Below are 18,522 nucleotides of genomic sequence, written 5' to 3'. Positions count from 1 at the left end.
AAATTGGTGGTTACATTTGACCTATCGAGTTGGTAGTTATGTGTCCCGCCAATCCTTTGGTTTCAACAACCAATCTAGAATTGTTGTGTTTTCAACAAATTGGTCATTTTAACCAAGATATTGGTTAATTTGCCAACAAACAAAACGCCACGTAGATGAACAACCATCCACACCTGGGGACAATTTAGTGTTCAATTAATTTACCACGCATGGAATTTGGACTGAAACTGGAGTACCTGCAGAAAACCCAGACAGGAAGCACATGCAAAGCCCCCACAGGAAGGCCCGAGTGTGGATTTGAACCCACAACCTCTGCACTGTCAAGTAGATGCGCATACTAGTCGGCCATCGTGCCGCTTTATCTCATTAACTAATACAAATATATGCTAGAATAAAACTATAATGTACAAAGTGAAATTTCTCCTGTAACCAATTTCATTGGTTGTTTGGCTTACACAAAAAAGCGGTTGTCTTATAACCAACCAAATTGGCAAATTCTGACCCATCTATTGGTTAATCTAACCAATATAATCTCAACCAACTAGGTTGGTAGTATTTTTTTTTTTAACCAATCTGTATTTTGAGTGTACCTTTTAAATAAGAGAACTTGGCTTCATCTGATTCTCAAAACATGGATGTAACATTTTGGGAAGACCTCTTTTGAGGTCCAGCATGATTGCAATGTCTGCCGATGCACAAAGCAAATATTTGAATAATAATAATGATAATAAATGAGTTTGGCTTGGCAAAACCCATCTTAACTTGGCCCCATGAAACACCCTGCGGATAAATGAAAACAGCGAGTCGATCTGTGAACTTACAAATATCTGGTCAATGGCCAAATATTTCCTCAAACACTCTTAGTCAATTCTGTCAAAAGAAACAAAAAAAAAAAACAAAGACTCCTTAATGCCCTCTATCTATTTTGGACAGTGCATCCAGAAAGTACTTGCAACATTTCACTTTTTCTAAAAATGTTCTAGCCAAAACGGATACATTTTCATCTTCAGAAATCTGCAAGGAGCAGCCCACAATGAATACAAATTGGAAGAAGGGGAACAAATACTTTCCGGATGCAATGTAGTACTGTAAACCACTACTTTTGTTTTATGTATTAGGGTATTGCTATCAACACACATCACCCATGCACGCACATGCACACACAAAAATGAATAAGAGATTAATGATGACTTTGGATTTCAATGTTTATTTAGTAAATTCAGAAACAAGCATTTGGTTTGTCTCTAAGCAGTTTACCCGATCTCAGCAATTTCACACGAAATAAGATAAGACAGAGGGCTGACAGTAATTCAATATATATTGCGATAGACACCTGATCAATATCAATAAAAATTGCGATACAATAAGTAAACCCAACCTTGTCATTCTGCGTGTTGTAGGCAAATGCAAGAGTATAATGTTAAATTTGTGCCACAATAAAAAACACTTATAAATGATATTTTTCCTCTTCATAGTTGTGTTTTTTTATTTAATTATAATCTTTAATACATTGAATTAAAAAATCTTGTTTATTCTTATTATTTTTAAATACATTAGAAAAAAAATATCACTATGGACTAATATGAAATACATACAGACATTATGATGTGTGCAACTCTCCTAAGCACATTGTTTATTTAATGATTAAATTGGCCAGTTATTTTTACTTAGTTATTTTTTTAGTTGTTTTAACGTCTTCTTTAAATATATTTTAAAATAAAATGACCCAAATTCTGTATTTTTCCTCAAGGTTCTTTATTTTAAGAACCTAAAGAAAAAAGTTAATATTTAATATTTCTATTATCTATCGACTGATATGAAATACTTATCACGTGATGCACTTTTCAACCACATCACCCAGCCCCAATAATTTAGACATGTTGCATATACGGATTTTCGGTTTAAATTTAGTAGATAGCTTCTCACTAAAATTGAAAACTACAAAACTATGCTAATTTGCCTACATTTGATAAGTTTGTTACAAAACTTATATAAAGATTTAAATAAACATTATCTCACAGCATTCATCCACTTCGTCAACTTTACGATGCAAGACCAAAGTGAGTTGAGAAGGATTATTTTTCGCTGGCTCGAAACCCAGAAATTCATGCGGATGAAGGGAGGACTCCAACATGTATTTTTTTGTTCCTTGTGGTAGTCGACTCATGTAGAACATAGCTTCGTGGTTAGCTGTTTCAATATAATCAGGAATTTCCTGTTTAAAAAAAAAATAGCACAATGGTTTATAACTGAACCGATGGAAAACTGTGTAAAAGTACACTGGCTCTTTTCATGGATAAAATAGCAAATTGTGGAGGTGAAAATTGTTAATACTCACCATTGCCTTTGGGTAAATTTCTCCCTTGTCACGACAGCAAACCACCATCTTAGAATCATTTTTATTCGCATACAACATGACAGCAAAACCCTTGCTGGCCTTATGGCGAGATTCATCATAAAACTGAATGTTGAATTTGCAATCTAGAGACAAAACAGAAGAAAAGATTTGCATATCTTGAGAATTTTTTTGGACCCCACACACTGAAAAACAGTACTTGCTTTTTGGTTGCACATGATTAAAATGTGTTCAACAAATACAAGTTGTTTATTTTTTAGGGAAACACAACTAAATTGGATAGGTTTACCACATTTTAACACATTAAATCCATGTGTGTGTGCCGCCTCCCATAGACGTATACATATGTCTTCTGTTTTTTTGTTTTTTTTTTTTTTTTGCATTATAGTAGGCTCTGATGCAGCCTGTGACACACGGTCACTCACGCACTTTTGAATATAGTTAATTTCAGCAGTTTAATAATTGTGTTTTTATGCGCAAATAAACCATTTTTCTGTTCTCAAAAGCACTTTTTGTCATGATGTTTTTGTTGTTTTATAGAATTAAAGCATTATTTTGATGTTTGAGCTGTCACAAAAGTAAAAATGTTAGTGTTAAAGTCAAGGTTGTGTTTGAAATATTTGTTTTTAACTAAAGGCTCTTTCTCCATTTTTGTTAGGAATATGAATTTGAGCAAATTTTGCTATTTTCTTCTGCTTTCAGCTAAAAAATGGAAAAAGAGATGAAAAAAGAGAGTCTAATCTTTCTTTCTTTATAGCATTAGAACACAATATTCGATGGGCCTTACAAAATTAGTCAAAATCCAGAAAAACGCTGGGATTGAGGGGTTTTCTCTCGTGAAAATGGCTGGGATTAAATGAGTTGTTAATCATGTGCAATTGATGTTTGAATTAAGTAAATCCAAAGGATTATTTTCAGTGCAGTAACAGGGCATTGTAACTCTTAACGTTGGTCTCCTATCTCATTGGGAGTCAATTTTTTTTTGTTTTTGTTTTCACTGCCGAGTTGACACAAATCTGTTTTTTTTTTCAACTCGGCCTGCAGTGTCCAGTGTGAGAGAAAGCGAGAACAATAATCAGACTCCATTGCTCGGAATAGCTTCAGCAGATAAAAAAAATGTTCTTGGATATTTTGTGGATGACTCACTGGCACTACACACAAAGTTAAATGTCACCACAGTTTTTAATGACGAGCTTGTAGATGATGTACACTCGTTAAAATGCAACCAGCGCAATAACTACAGTAATCGAATCAAAGTTTTGAATTGTGTGTGGAACCAGGAAATCAAAATATAGCCACGAGTTGAAAACCACCAAAAGCTGTGGGCAAATGTGGTTGAAAAAAAAAACATTTAAAAAAAAATCACAGAAAACTTAGAGGTCCAAAGTCACATCCAGCTAACTGTCAATTAATGATTGCCTTTGGGTTTTCCTTTTTATGGATTTTGCGACACATATTTTAAGAGAAGGACTCGTCTCATCAAGGAGTGTCTTGTTCAAAGTAGAATGCGCATAAAGAGAGAATATATGCCAAAAAATTGCTCGGATTAAAGCTAGCTGCAAAGCACATGTTCACGTTATGAAAAAGTTGTCTTTTATTTGTGATTATATTATCTTGAAAACAAAGATAATGTTATTTTTTTTTCTTTCAATTTTAGCAAAATTATGAATAATAAAATGAGTACATGAGGCTGAAACATAAAATGCGGAAAAAGTGAAGCGCTGTGAATACATTCCGGACACACTGTACATATACAATAAAGAATACAAAGATCTTGAGGTTATTTCTTTAATAAATGTAATTGTTCGTCTTCTTTACTTTGTTTTGCCAAAAGCATAAGTCAAATTTTTCATAATTTTATTGTGACAAATGAACACATCAAAACTTTTTTGCAATATTATGTTCTGTGTGTCGCCACTCGTCTGAAAACGGTTATTAACAATGCGTTTTCATATCCATATATTCATTTGGAATGCCTGTAATGTGTTTTTGAAGTAGAACAAATTCAATAATACGTTACAAAACGATATGTGGTCAGCATTAAGGTTTCGAACCAAGAAAAAAACTGGAGAAGTGAAAATCCAAATATCAGACAGCTACCGTACAACAACAGAATGTGACTTCTTACCAGGCAAGCTTAGCTGATGAAAACTTAAATTTTGGACTTCAAATTCGTCATCCCTTAAAATCAGGTATTTGTTGTCCTTATTTCGAATCAAACTACTGATGCACTGTGAATTCTTCTTGAATGAATCACTTTTCACCGATCCATCTGGAAAAGAAAAATGGACTGAAATAAACTGAAAACGATAGCCGAATTAATACACGCATACAAACACACAAACAACATACATACATACATTTATATACATATATATATATATACACACATATATATATATATATTATATATATATATATATACACCCCCACAGACATACACATACACACACTATATTTTGCTGTCAATTTCTTTACCTATTTCATCAAAGTCAACTATGGCTGCAAGACAAAGAAGAAAAGATTTAAACCTTTTATTTAAAAAAATGAACAAGCATAACAGAGAGCAATGGATCAACAGATTATGGACCTGGTATCATTTGTCAGTGTTTAATTTAATGGGGTCATAATCAGTTTTTAAGCACAAATCAGAATATTTTTGTGTTTAGTCTTCTAATATATACCATCTATCCATCCATTATTTGTACCGCTTCTCCTCACGAGGGGTGCTGGAGCCTATCCCAGCGGTCTTCGGGCAGTAGGCGGGGGACACCCTGAACTGGTTGCCAGCCAATCACAGGGCAAACAGAGACGAACAACCATCCGCGCTCACACTCACACCTAGGGGCAATTTAGAGTGTTCAATCAACCTGCCATGAATGTTTTTGGAATGTGGGAGGAAACCCACGCAGGCACGGGGAGAACATGCAACCTCCACACAGGATGGCCGGAGCCGGGATGGAACCCACGACTGCTGTCTCTCACTGTGAGGCCATCGTGCTAACCAGTTGGGCCACCGTGCCGCCCTCTAATATATACCAATAATAATAATAAAGTATATTGTCCTTTACATCTGATACTTTAATAGAAATATATCTAATTGTATTTATTTTTAATTTGAGTAATAAACAATTAAGGAAAGTAATACCAATAATTAGCTGCAGCTGAGCAAGCAGTACAATTAGCTTCATATACAAGCCCCATTTCCAATGACGTTGCGATGTTATTGTAAAACAACGACGTAAAAACAAAACAAACAAAAACTAATTACTATGATTTGCAAATAATTTTCAACTTCTCGTTTTCACCTTTTACAAACTAAGAAACTGGTCATGTAAAAAACTTCATTACGCTACCAGATCTACTTTCCTTCACCGGATGAAGTTATCTATCTACCAGTCTGCTTGTCTATCTCTGCTGCATGGTGCACAAGTAGTTAGTATGCCTCCTTCACGTTTCTTGTGCTCTGGATTTGAATTGTGGGTGCTTGGGCTTCCTTCAGCATTCCAAAACCATGCATATTATACAACCATAAGACACAAATATAGAAAAATAAAAATCGTATTGATTTGATTTTTATTGTATTAATTTCATTGAGCATATCTGGTATAGGAGCAGTCCAAAAGTAATTAAACATATTCAAGTGACATTACTTTAATATGACCGCACTTTGATTACATTACTAACTACATTTTTTAAAAGGTAACTAGTAGCTGTATCTAACCTATGTATCCAATTAACAGTCAGATGCACCCCCACATATGAGCACAAAAAATGTGGGTGACAAGAAAATCGTGCAGTAAACTGGGCGGTCACTTGTATAGCGCTTTTCTACCTTCTGTACTCAAAGCGCTTCACATTATTTCCTCATCTACCGATTGATTGTTATATCAGGTTGGGTTGGGGGACACCATCAGACTTTTCAGCTTGGGCCACCCAAAGGGGGAGCGCTAGCCCTGCCTGCAACACATTCCAAATAAGGTGGAACAGGGACAAAAATTAAGTTGAGGAATGGTATTAAAAAAAGAAATGAATTAATTTTAAAAAATCACTTATTTGGAACAGGGAATCTGGAGAAAGCTATGCATGTAAGCTGCAAAGACTAAAACAAATATTGAATGTCCATAACCTTCAATTACTCAGGCGGCACTGCACTAAAAACAGGCATCATTGTGTAAAGGATATTGCCAAGTGCCAGATTGTTATCAGCGCAAAGTTCCAAAGCCAGCATCTGCGGTGGTAGCTGTGGCTGTGTTCGAGCCATTGGCGTAGACAATTTTCACATCTGTAAAGTAAGTCACCATTCATGCTGAATGGTGCAAACAGGTTTTGGAGAAATATATGCTGCCATCCATGCAATGTCTCAACACCCCTGCTTAGTTCAGCTAGACAATGCTAAGCCACAGTCTGCACGTGTTTTAAGAGCGTGGCTTTATAAAAGTGTGTACGTACTACGTAATACGGAGCAACTGCAGTTATACATCAAGAAAGAATGGGAATGTAAGGAAATGAAACACAGTGTTAAACCTGCCCCATGTCCGGACTTTTTGGAAAATGTTGTCGCCATAAAATTCAAAATGAGAGAACATTTTTAAAAAAACAGTAATCATCAGTTTGAACTTTAGTTATTACATGGAAAATGACTTGCAAATCATTTCATTCTTTTTTAATTTACGTTTTACACAATGTATCAACTTCAGTGGAATTGAGGATTTGTAGTCTTGACTGTACACCTGAATAGTAACAAGCAAGATGCAAGTGAGAAATTTAATTGACCTTGGAAATAGAAGCTGCCATCACGAACATCAAGAAACTCAACATGGGATGTGCCATTGGAAGACATCAAGTTGACCTGTTTTGAAAAAAAAAAAAGGTTTGTTTTGTCATCATTGGCTGTTAATCAATCAATTTTCTTTAGCGCTTATATTTACATAAGCATAATTTCCACATATGGACACCCCAAAACAAATTACTTACTCAAATACCTCATATATAATTTTTAAAAATATTTTATGTTCTGTTGGCACCTCAAAGGGTTATTCCTCTGTTACGAGACAGACTTTTAACGTTGTCTGGTAGTTTGTTGTTTTTAGCCTCACACATTACTTGTTTTACATGATACAATATCTGTAAATTTTAACAAGATTTGATTTTAAAAAGCATCACGGTTGACTAATTGTTAGCAAACGCGCCTCACAATTCAGATGTTGTGCTTTCAAATCTGGGTTTCCGGCTGTCCTGTGTTGAGTTGGCATGTTCTCCCCACGCCTCCGTGGCTTTTTTCTGAGAACTCAGTTTTTTTTCCCACATTCCAAAACATTACGGTAACTTAACTGAAGACTCCGTATTATCCGTATAAGTGAGTATGAATGTGAATGGCTGTTTGTCTGTCTACTTCAGGGTGTATCCTTTTTCCTCTCTAAAGTCAGCTAAGAACGGCTCCTGCATAACTGAAACCAGAGTGAGGAAAATTCCAAGTGATTTACAGATTTTGTAGTTGTTTCCACAAAACTCGAAAAAATATTGTAAATGTGGTACAACTGAGGAAAATGTGTCATTTGGATTTTAATGACTTAACCTGGTGTTCTGGTATCACTCCTCTGACCTTACAACTGATGGACTCCCTGTACCGGACCATTTTCTCCTCTCATTTATTGTGAATGTCACTCTTTCTATCGCCAAAACACCACATATAATTTAGTTTGGGAATATAAATATCGACCCTGCCAATTTGGTTTAGTTCCGGCTGCAGACTTCCTGTGTGGAGTTTGCATGTTCACCCCGTGGCTGCGTGAGTTTTCTCTGGGTACTCCAGTTTCCTCCCACATTCCAAAAGCATGCACAGTAGGTTAATTGAACACTCCAAATTGTCCTTAGGTATGAGTGTGAGAGTGAACGTTGTTCGTCTATGTGTCCCCTGTGATTGGCTGGCAACCAGTTCAGGGTGTCCCCCGCTTACTGCCCGAAGATAGCTGGGATAATCGTTCTCCATTTTCACCTATGCCACAATCACCTGTATGAACAGTTCCATTCCAAATTCTACCCACTCCATACCCCTGACACAGCACTCATAAAAATGAAAACAGATGACCTCTTCATGGCAGATAATTCTGAACTCCTCTCCTTCCTCATTATCATTCACCTGAGTGCAGCTCTCAATACCATCTGTCACTCCATCCTCCTCAACAGACATTTTTCCATCGATATCACCCAGACTCTGTTGCACTGTGAAACCCAGTACCTCTCCGGCTGCATTCAGTTCATCCAACTCAAGTCCTTTCAGTCCGTCGCCTCCTCTGTCACTTCAGATGTGCCCCAGGGATCTGTCCTGGGGGCCCCTCCTTTTCATAATCTATCTCCTCTCCCTTGACAATATTTTACAAAAATTTAACATTCAATTCCGTCCATTATGCAGATGACATCCAACTATACCAGGGGTGGGAAAACTTTTTGATCCGTGGGCCACAATGGGTTCTAAAATTTGACAGAGGGGCCGGACCAGGAGCACATGGAGGGAGTGTTTTGGGAACCTCACTTCATCGGAGAAAAGAATACATATAGTATATAGAGAAAATATCTGCTTTTATTTGAAATGAAAATGAACAAACACGTTACAACAAAATGTCTTAGAGTGCACTTCCTAGTGGGGACACGTCAGAATTACAGGGAAAATAAAACATGAACAAGGTTTATTTATTTAATATTTTCAAGTTAAAACATTTAACGGGCCGCATGTGGCCCCTGAGCCGGAGTTTGCCCATGTCTGAGCTATACCTTACCACCAAACCCTCTTCCGCTTGACCACCCATCAGTCTTACTGCACCCAGCTCTCTTACAGATTGGAACTCTGAAATTAAAAACCTGGTTTACATTAAACTTCCGGGAATTAAACAGCAACAAAAAGCAAAACTGAGTTCCTCTTCATTGGCACCTAGTCCATTCTTGGAAAGAACTGTCATGAAGTGCAATAAGTTTTGGCCCAGTAGTTTAGAGTACTATACTTAATGTGTATTTCAATAAACTTCATTGCAAAAGTGGGCTCTTTTGAAAAATATTCACATCGACCTTGTTTGTACCCTTACAAAAAAGTTTACCCATTTAGACCATTTTTGCACTTTTTTCAACAATAAACAGTATTTATTTGCGCCTAGGATTTCAAGAGTGAGAAATGTTGACCTTGGACAACAAAAATGGATGTCCATAGTACCATTTTTTCTGAGGGTATATGGTATAAGCTAAAAAGCAAACCACTTTTTTTCCCTAGAAAAGAATCAATCATAAGTAGAAAGCACAGATTTACTCAGAAGAGCATGCATTTATTTCCGGCCACAGGAAGCAAAGTAGAGTGACAAACTCTTTTGTTCCCACAGCGCTCAAAGAATGTGGTCACACCTCTACACGTCTAACATGAGCAATGTTTTGAGTTGACACTCACTTGGAATATGATTCCTCTTTTCTGGTGTCTTCTGTATATGTATTAATATCATTCATTTGTGTTTTAATATATTTTACGTTTTTTGTTGTTGTATTATTTCTATATTATATGTTAAGTGCTTTGTTACTGCCGCAGCTGTTGTAAAATGTGCTGTATAAATAAAGTTGTATTGTATGTTTTGTGTTTCAGAGGTGACAAATCCAGGCCCGGTAATTAAAAATCCATCCTAAATTTGTCTTTAGCCTGTTGCATGCTTTTTACTTTCTGGCCAGGCTTTAACACTTTGTCCATTTTTTGCAACACCCAAGCCATAACATACTAAAGCCAAAACAGAGAAATGTGTTCTTTCTCACAGGGGTATGAAAAAGGAAAAACATGATTTGGGAATTTGTGGTATGTTAATCTGGGCATAACTTCATTCTCATCGAGTGTCCATCAACTATTGTGCGTAGGAGTGGGCATCTTGAGAGTATTGCATCAAGCATCATGGCCAGAACTCTCTCCGTCTACTTGAGACGTCAAAACGTAATCACTCATAAAACTCAACCACTGAAGGTGGTAATATGTCTGTTGTTTGCCAAACAAAAATATGACGCAAGAACACATTGTGACTAGGTGCGAAGGTATGTAAAAGGGAGTGGAGAGCTATGGGGTTTCATTTGTGCCAACTATATGTCGTCGTGCCTACTGTCTTTGTATATGTGCATGTGACATGACATTTGGCTATTGGATGTTGAGCGTGTCCTTTGAAAAAGTGTTGTGAGGTTGTGTTGTTTTCCATTGTCATGCTTGTAATGGTTTGGAAATGTACCGTATTTTTACGGCCATAAGACGCGCTGCATCAAAGGGCGCAACACCAGTTGAGGATGCTATTTCCGTATTTTATGCATATACTAGGCGCGCCGCACTACAAGGCGCTAGCTCAGCTGCTCGCGAGCTGCTTGCGCTAGCTCAGTTAGCCAGCTGCTCGCGCTAGCTCAGCTGCTCGTGAGCTGCTTGCGCTAGCTCAGCTAGCGAGCTGCTTGCGCTAGCTAAGCTAGCGAGCTGCTTGCGCTAGCTCAGCTAGCGAGCTGCTCGCGCTAGCTCAGCTAGCGAGCTGGCGAGCTGCTCGCGCGAACTCAGCTGCTCGCGAGCTGCTCGCGCTAGCTGATGCCAGCTCACCAGGACTCAATCCCCGAAGGCAGGCATCACCAAATGGCGGATCCGGAGCGCGGGATGGGTCGGACCGGACCCATGACCAATCTATGATGATTTTTTTTCAGGGCGCATTCGCAAACGTTGGCGCTGCAATTCTAGTTAATACGGAAAAGGCGTCACTGATTTGAGCCAATCAAATCTTTTGTTTACGATCCACTGCCAATTGCGCAGCAGACCGGAAGAGAGTGCTGCTGACAGTATGACTTGCTAAAAAGTTAGCAAGGTCGATGCGTGTTGTTTTCAATAAATGGACGGAGAAATTTAGTTTCGTTCTGGCTGCAGCCGATTCTAAACCAGTGTGCATCATATGCTCCGAAACCGTTGCAACATTTCGAAGCGCCACTACGAAACAAAGCACCGCCCTTTTTTTGCAAAGTTATCCGCTGAAGTTTGAGGTGAGCGCACGCAAAAACAGCGAACTTCGAGTGCAGTATAACAGATTTTTACATTTTCGTTTACATCCCAGCGGCATGCAAACGAATATTCAGTCACAGTATCATGGATTTTGGGGAAACAAAAAAACGTTCACGTGATGGGGAAGTTGTGAAGGAGTGCTTAAATGTGGTTGCACAAACATTATTTAAAGGAAAACACAAAGCCCAGATGTGTGAAATAATCGACCAAATCCCAATGGCCCTGACTCCGTTCCAACCCAGATTTAAGTCACTGGCAGGGCAGTCACAAACTCATTTTTCTTAGTTAAAAAAAATATTCAAAAGAAAAGGTGGTGTCAAAGCTCATTTTGAATTAGTTTTTCATGAGGACAGCCATTTTTATTGATTGTGTACTGAACATGTTGACCTGTTTTACTTGGGTAATTAGGCTTTCTGTTTTTTTAGGCTGATAACACTTTGATTTAAGAAAAAAAAAGGCACAAGATGTTAACTCAATGCTTAGCACTCTATATATTTGCGCAGGAGATATTTTACTATTTTTTCCAGAAGTGGCACCCTTAAGTTCCTGGAGCCACATTTTCTTGAATGTGAAATAAACGCCTTATATTTGTTTGACTGGCAAAGGTGTTTAATGGGAACATTGCTAAATATTTCGTATATAAGTGCGCTCTGTTGAAAATTACTAAATATTGAAACTGTATAAAAATGTGAACATAGGCTAGACATTAAGGGAAGTTGGACTTTGGTTCGGACCTTTTAATTGGAAACAATTTTAGTCGTGGACCTCTGTGACTTTTAATTGAATACCACTGCCCTAAGGGATCGCTGTCAGAGGTATCACCCCGTTTCAATGACAGATGTCCTGTAACTATAAGGAATTACTGTCAATAACACTGACTCTAACCAATAAAAGGTAGTGATGGGTAGATGAGGCCTCCTGTATCGTTTCGACACAGTGACACAATGTACTGACACTGTGTTGACACTGTGTTGCTGAATACTGACACCTGGTGGACTTGCAGGAAACATTTGACAGGGTCATCTGACACTGATCTGTCAAACTAATTTTATCCAATTCCATTGATTAGCGACGTGATGTGTTTTTATATATCCTATTTCGTATTACTTTCCATCGCACTAATTATTCTCTTATTTATCTAATTTATATATTTAACTGAATTATAGTTGTATTGCACTGGAGAGGGGAGCTCTCTAATCTCGTTGCACACTTGAGTGCAATGACAAAGGGATTTCTGGTTCTGATTCTGATTAGGCATTTGCTTTCACATTATTTTTACATACACGCAATTTCATAAAAAAAATCTTTGATATTCGAGACGCAGTTGATAAATTAAGTGAACATCTGTCTGAATGCCCAAGTAAAAGTGTTGTGAATGACAATGGACTCATTGTAATTCAAGATTTTTATTATTTTGTGATTCAGTCTATTTCTTTTTTTGAGGCAATTTTCCTCGCCTTTGAGAAGATCCTCTCACAAAGCACTGAAGAGGCCGGTGTGCACAACGCCTGTGTGGCTAATATAAATAGGTGAGGGAACGTTGCCTCCATGGACTTCGAGTATAAGAGCGGGTCTTCCGTACGTGCAACGTGTCCTGCTGATATATAGTGCTGCACCTCTGGGTGCGCATCAACAGTGACGTCTTCCATCTTGCGGATATTTAACGCACACTAACGCGCCAATAACTCAATGCTTGTTTTGAGCGTCCATCCTGTTGACAGATGCGCTTCCTTATGGACACAGTTTGGCGCGCGACCGCTGTGTCGACACGATTCTGGTAGTGGTCACGTGACTTTCTTAAAGCGGTACGCGCACCGACAAGGGGTATGTGTCGCTGGACCCATCACTAATGAAAAGTGTCATGGTAATAGTCTACTAGACAAGGTCAGGGGCGGGACTTCACTGATCACCACACTCCTTAGAGTCACGGTTTCAAATCAAAACCAAAAAAAAAACTTAGCATACAAGCAAACAATGAAACAAAGAAATAAGATTAACACAAAACATGTATCTCTCATGCCATCTATATACCCAAAAGAAATAAAAATAACACAAAAAGATTATAGCAATGGCTTCTTGGGAGCCACTCAGACTCAGCCAATCACATGGCTGTTTAGAGAGATGTGCTGTTGTGCTTTGGGCTTTTTGCAGTCTGTTGTCTAAACCTGGGACGATTCTTGCTTGCAATAACATAAATGATAAGACAGACTACAACATTGTGGACAGCTGCCCTTTTGTCCAGCTTTCTCCTACACCATCACCCAAACACCATAGTCACATAATGTATAAGTCACGGTCAATTAGAAGCAGAGATGACTCAGACTTTGTCCAGCAGGGTGTGCTAACATGCAGTCCGAATAGCCCAATGAGTAAAAGGGTTGATGGTCGCGAGTGATGCTTAGTCCATATAATGGGCGCCTCGCTTTACAAGGCGTTTTGTTTGTTTTGGGGAAGATTAGGGACTTTAAAGAGGGCCCTATGGTCCGGAAAATACGGTAATTAGAATGTTTCATTTCACAACATGGTTGCTACATGACTTTAGACAATGCCATAGTTAGACCTCACTAATAAGTATCGTTGTTAAATGTCGATGGAAGTGTCGTTAGATGGCAACAAAATGAAACAGAATTCATCTTGAGTGGGCACAATTCACAATACTGCGATAATATTCTCTGAATGGTAGATGCGAAAAAGTAAAGCTGATTCTATGAGAAGCTCTCATTACTGCAAAAGGGATTCTACCCTGAAATGTGCACTTAGAGCAGTGCTTTCAACAAAATAATAACAGTAGTTGGCAGGAACAGTGGCAACGTAATATGGCTGCCCTCTGGCTTCAAATGCGAGGGGCGTATTGTCCGTTCCCCCAACTTAAGTTTTGAGGTTTGAGTCTCAGAAAACTACTTTTTATTTTAATTATTGTTTATATTATTTCATCATTGTAGAAAATACCACAAAATCACGTGGCTGGTAGACTGGAAACTTAAATCAACATTTAACAACAACTTTTATGGCCTCTACACACCAATCCGATGTCGGCCGTCATGGCTAACTATCTCGTCAGCCTAGAAGGCGGCAGATCAGATGGCCACAGAACACGCCGCAAAAGGCGATTGACGTTCTGCGCAAGCGTGAAAAATAGTACCCCTTCATGTCATCTGTGGCGATAGCCTTTCACGGTGATGTCGAATAACGGCGATCTTTTGCAAATAAGAGTGATTACTTTATCTGCGCACTCTTCTGTCCAGCTAGCTGTTATATCCATAGAGAAGTGAAAATTAGCAAAGTTCATTTAGTTTGTCAGAATTAGTTTAAATTTTCACAGTTTTTCACTTCCGGTTCTTGTCCAGTGCTGATTCTGATGCTGATTCTACATGTTGAATCGGCCGAACACGCCCCCCCCCCCAGCTGCACCAACAACGGGCTCCAATTTTACGACGTGGCACGCTACACCAAAGAGACGGTGTGTTCCGACTTTCCAACGACGAATTGGACACACTAACGACACGTATCAGCGACGTCTAGCAATGGCATTTTCTAAAGACACATAGAAACGATGATATGAAATGACACATTCTAATTACATTGTCAAACTCACACCCTTACAAGCCTGACACTGGCAAACAACACATCTTCACGACCCGAGCTCGGCACTTGACCCTCTTTTGCCGGTCAGTCCCCCACCCTTCGGCCGCGACCTGCTTACCCTTTTGGCCTCAACCCTCCAGCCTGTTGGCCCCGTAAAAATTTGTCGCCGAGCACCACCTCCCTCAAAATCGGGCATCTGGCCGGGCGGACCTTTTCTGCCCCTGGGACGGACAGCCCACATCTGCTCACGACACTTTGTCAAATGACACGTTCCATGTCCAATAGACATCGCCAAAGGTCTTGTCACATGCACAAATACAGAGACAATAGGCGTGACAACATATTTTTGGCACAAATGGAACCCCATACAGAGGTGGTCAGTGTTACGTGTCAAATCAATCACAAATGTTTTAAATTATTGATTTAGCAGTGGCTTTGAAAAGAGGCAATGAAATGAATGTCTTATCAATAACAGACACCAAACAGTGTAACAAAAACACATCAATCACTTCAAAGTTGCCAAATAGTCGGATGAACTCGCCCGTAATGCAGTTGCACAGAATACAGTTCCGATTTATACCCACAAACGTAAGAGGCCTCGGGCAGATTTGAGGGGGGAAAAAAAAATCCAAATCGTATTGTTCATTCTGACAAAAAAATAGAGAGATATCTGATACATGAGCCTACTGGGTAAAAAAATAAAAAAAATATTAAATTAAATTAAAAATAAATAAATAAAATTACAAAATCATAAATGACCTGCAGCTTGTGAACAAAGCCTTTGTGCCTTCCTCCTGTATTGCTGCAGCTAAACTCCGCATAGTAATAATAATAATTATTATTTTTAAACATTAGCTATCAAATGAATCTAAACTGACATTTGATCACCATTTGAAGAAAACAGGGCCACCGACACGGAGTACGGGCGTGTCAAGAGGTGAGTGACGTCACTGGACAACCGTCCCCCGCCTCTCTCACCTTTTCACCTGCCTTACCGTTTACAGAAAAAAAGCTCTCAATATGCTGACCCGAATGTCCAGTACAGACTGGAGCCACAGAGACTGTATGTCCACAACTTCCTGTTACATGGCGGTAAATGGCATTTTGTGAGCAAGTTATATCTATAGTGTGGCCAAAACACACGACATTAACAAAAGATAATGTAAGATTTATTTTCACGAGAATGTCTATATTTGTATAGATCTATTTTATTTCTTATTTAGGGGAACTATTGTTTTGTTATATTGGCGGAGGGATATGGAGTGTAAAGAGGAACGAGCGAGAGGGAGGCTCGATGTTATGGAGTGAGCGGACGAATGAATAAAGTCGTATGTGGAGCTATTCCCTCTCCGTGTGCTGTTCTTTCTCCCACGAACCCCGATGTCGGACTAGCACTCACCACCTCCCAGGGAAACTGCCAGCCCACAAAACTATGGTTCGGAACTGGTTTCACGTATGGGCTCGGCTTTTGAAATGGTTCGTTTGCATCGAGAAGACCAAGACCTCAAACGTGAATATTACTATAACAAACAAGTTAATTTTAAGCCTTATCAGTGTGGGGATTTAGTTTGGCTCAATGATCCTACCACACAACGACAAAAACTTTGTCCGAACTGGACTGGGCCTTTTAGGGTGGTTGCTGTGAATGATGACGGACTTGTTTACAAGCTGTTGGATGTTAGGGATCCTCAAGCTGCACAGAAAGTCATTCACTATGATCGTTTGAAACCGTACCGTGGCACTGACATTGAATTCCCGGCGACTAGGATTTTGCCTCAGTCAGACGCTAGTTTTCGGTACACGGCGTTGTCTGGTTCTCTTCCTTATGGTTTTGGTGCCAATGGGTCGACTCAGATATCAGAGCCTATTGGGCCTTCTGTGCCTTTACAGAGGGGGCCGACGGGGCGAGTCTCCCATAGGCCATCTTTGCACGACCACAGTGACCCCTCACTGCCTACTATGACTAGAAGTGGTCGTATTGTTCGCAAGCCTCAGCGGCTTCTTGTGTAAAGGGGCTAGGCTGTTCGGTAACGGGAGCTTAAAAAAAAAAAAAAGTCAATTGGCAACGCATGCCTTTGTTTCGCTTACGGGTTTTCATGTATCACTTGATATTGTTCTCATATCCTTTGTTATGGGTTGCATGTTTTCTCCACTGATGGTTTATTTTTCTGGACAAATGTATGTATTTGGTTAAGTTGAAATGGGGACATTTCATTTGAAGGAAGGAAGGTATGTAAGATTTATTTTCACGAGAATGTCTATATTTGTATAGATCTATTTTATTTCTTATTTCGGGGAACTATTGTTTTGTTATATTGACGGAGGGATATGGAGTGTAAAGAGGAACGAGCGAGAGGGAGGCTCGATGTTATGGAGTGAGCGGACGAATGAATAAAGTCGTATGTGGAGCTATTCCCTCTCCGTGTGCTGTTCTTTCTCCCACGAACCCCGATGTCGGACTAGCACTCACCACCCCCAGGGAATCGAGTGTTACAATAAGAATGTCACCCGTCCGTATTTGTAATCTACTGTACTATGTTCGCAGCAAGCAGAGCAGGAACACATTACACACGTGTTATTTCAGCGGCAATAGTTAAATTACAATACAATACAACTTTATTTATAGAAATATACATTTCATCTCTGTAAGGTGCTACACCCACCGTTTATCTTTGAATACCTGCAAGCTGTGCTAATGTTCGTATGCTAATCCAGTCACGATTTCTTTTCGAATCAAAATGATTCATTTGACTTTAACACTATATGATGAAACTGAAAAAATGTCAAGTGAAGAAACGCTAAACATACCGACATGACAGGTGCAGGTTGTCCCGGTGCCTCTTGACAAGCCTTTGCGAAAGGGGAGGAAATAGTTAAGGTTAGCTTTTATAGGAGAAACTACAAATTATTCAAACTTGATGCGTCTTTTGCGAGCGGTGAGCCACGTACGCCTCCTCTTATAAGTGTGGTTTGAATCAACTCAAGATAGTGTAAAACCCCTCCCGTGCAAATCTTACACGGAAGTGGAAATAGCAACATCGTTTTCAGTGAGGGAATTCTCATTCATTCGACGGAGTATGCAATAAAAAAAATAAATAAATAAATCGGACTCGTGGTGCTTAGTACTTACGAACACAAGAGGGCCCACGTGTAATTCAGTAAACTTATTACCCATCTCGGCCACTATTATTATTATTATTTATTTATTTTTATTTTTTTTTACAATCGCCTAACATTTCTTGACATCTCCTCTCGTAGTCGAAATGGAAAAAAAAACACTCAACAGGCATTACAGAGTGCAAATGAAAACACTATCCGATGAGAACGCCGTAGAAATAGTCTTGATCCTTCTCACTAGAAATTAATTATTCAAAACTAAACATAAAATATGGTTTCACAATCCTGACAGAGAGAGAAAGAGAGAGAGAGAGAGAGAGCGAGCGAGCGAGAGAGAGAGAGAGAGAGCGTGCGCAGGCGGCATCCATAAGAACTCTCTTTATACTGTTTTATAATCAATTTGAGTCAGTACGCCTAC

General features: G+C 39.1%; 1 protein-coding gene across 2 annotated transcripts; it reads right to left on the bottom strand.

The window, feature by feature from the left end:
* Nucleotides 1-1,187: 1,187 nt before the first annotated feature.
* LOC148333866 (uncharacterized) lies at nt 1,188-18,073 on the bottom strand. Of its 2 annotated transcripts, XM_088300218.1 has the most exons (6): nt 17,796-18,073; nt 7,133-7,208; nt 4,835-4,858; nt 4,485-4,628; nt 2,339-2,481; nt 1,188-2,215 (listed from the first exon to the last, which is right to left on the bottom strand). In XM_088300218.1, exons 1-6 carry the CDS (start codon nt 17,799-17,801, stop codon nt 2,000-2,002), a joined length of 609 nt encoding a protein of 202 aa, XP_088156344.1. In that variant the 5' UTR covers nt 17,802-18,073; the 3' UTR covers nt 1,188-1,999. The 2 variants fall into 2 exon arrangements, with proteins under 2 accessions (XP_088156344.1, XP_088156345.1); XM_088300219.1 differs by lacking the exon at nt 4,835-4,858.
* Nucleotides 18,074-18,522: the final 449 nt, after the last annotated feature.

Source organism: Idiotropiscis lumnitzeri, chromosome 7 (assembly GCF_059441095.1).
Source record: "Idiotropiscis lumnitzeri isolate Australia: NSW breed Sydney's pygmy pipehorse chromosome 7, RoL_Ilum_1.0, whole genome shotgun sequence".
NCBI classification, from domain to species: Eukaryota; Metazoa; Chordata; class Actinopteri; order Syngnathiformes; family Syngnathidae; genus Idiotropiscis; species Idiotropiscis lumnitzeri.
Note: the sequence above shows the minus strand (reverse complement) of the source record. Positions and strands in the feature narration are given on the sequence as shown.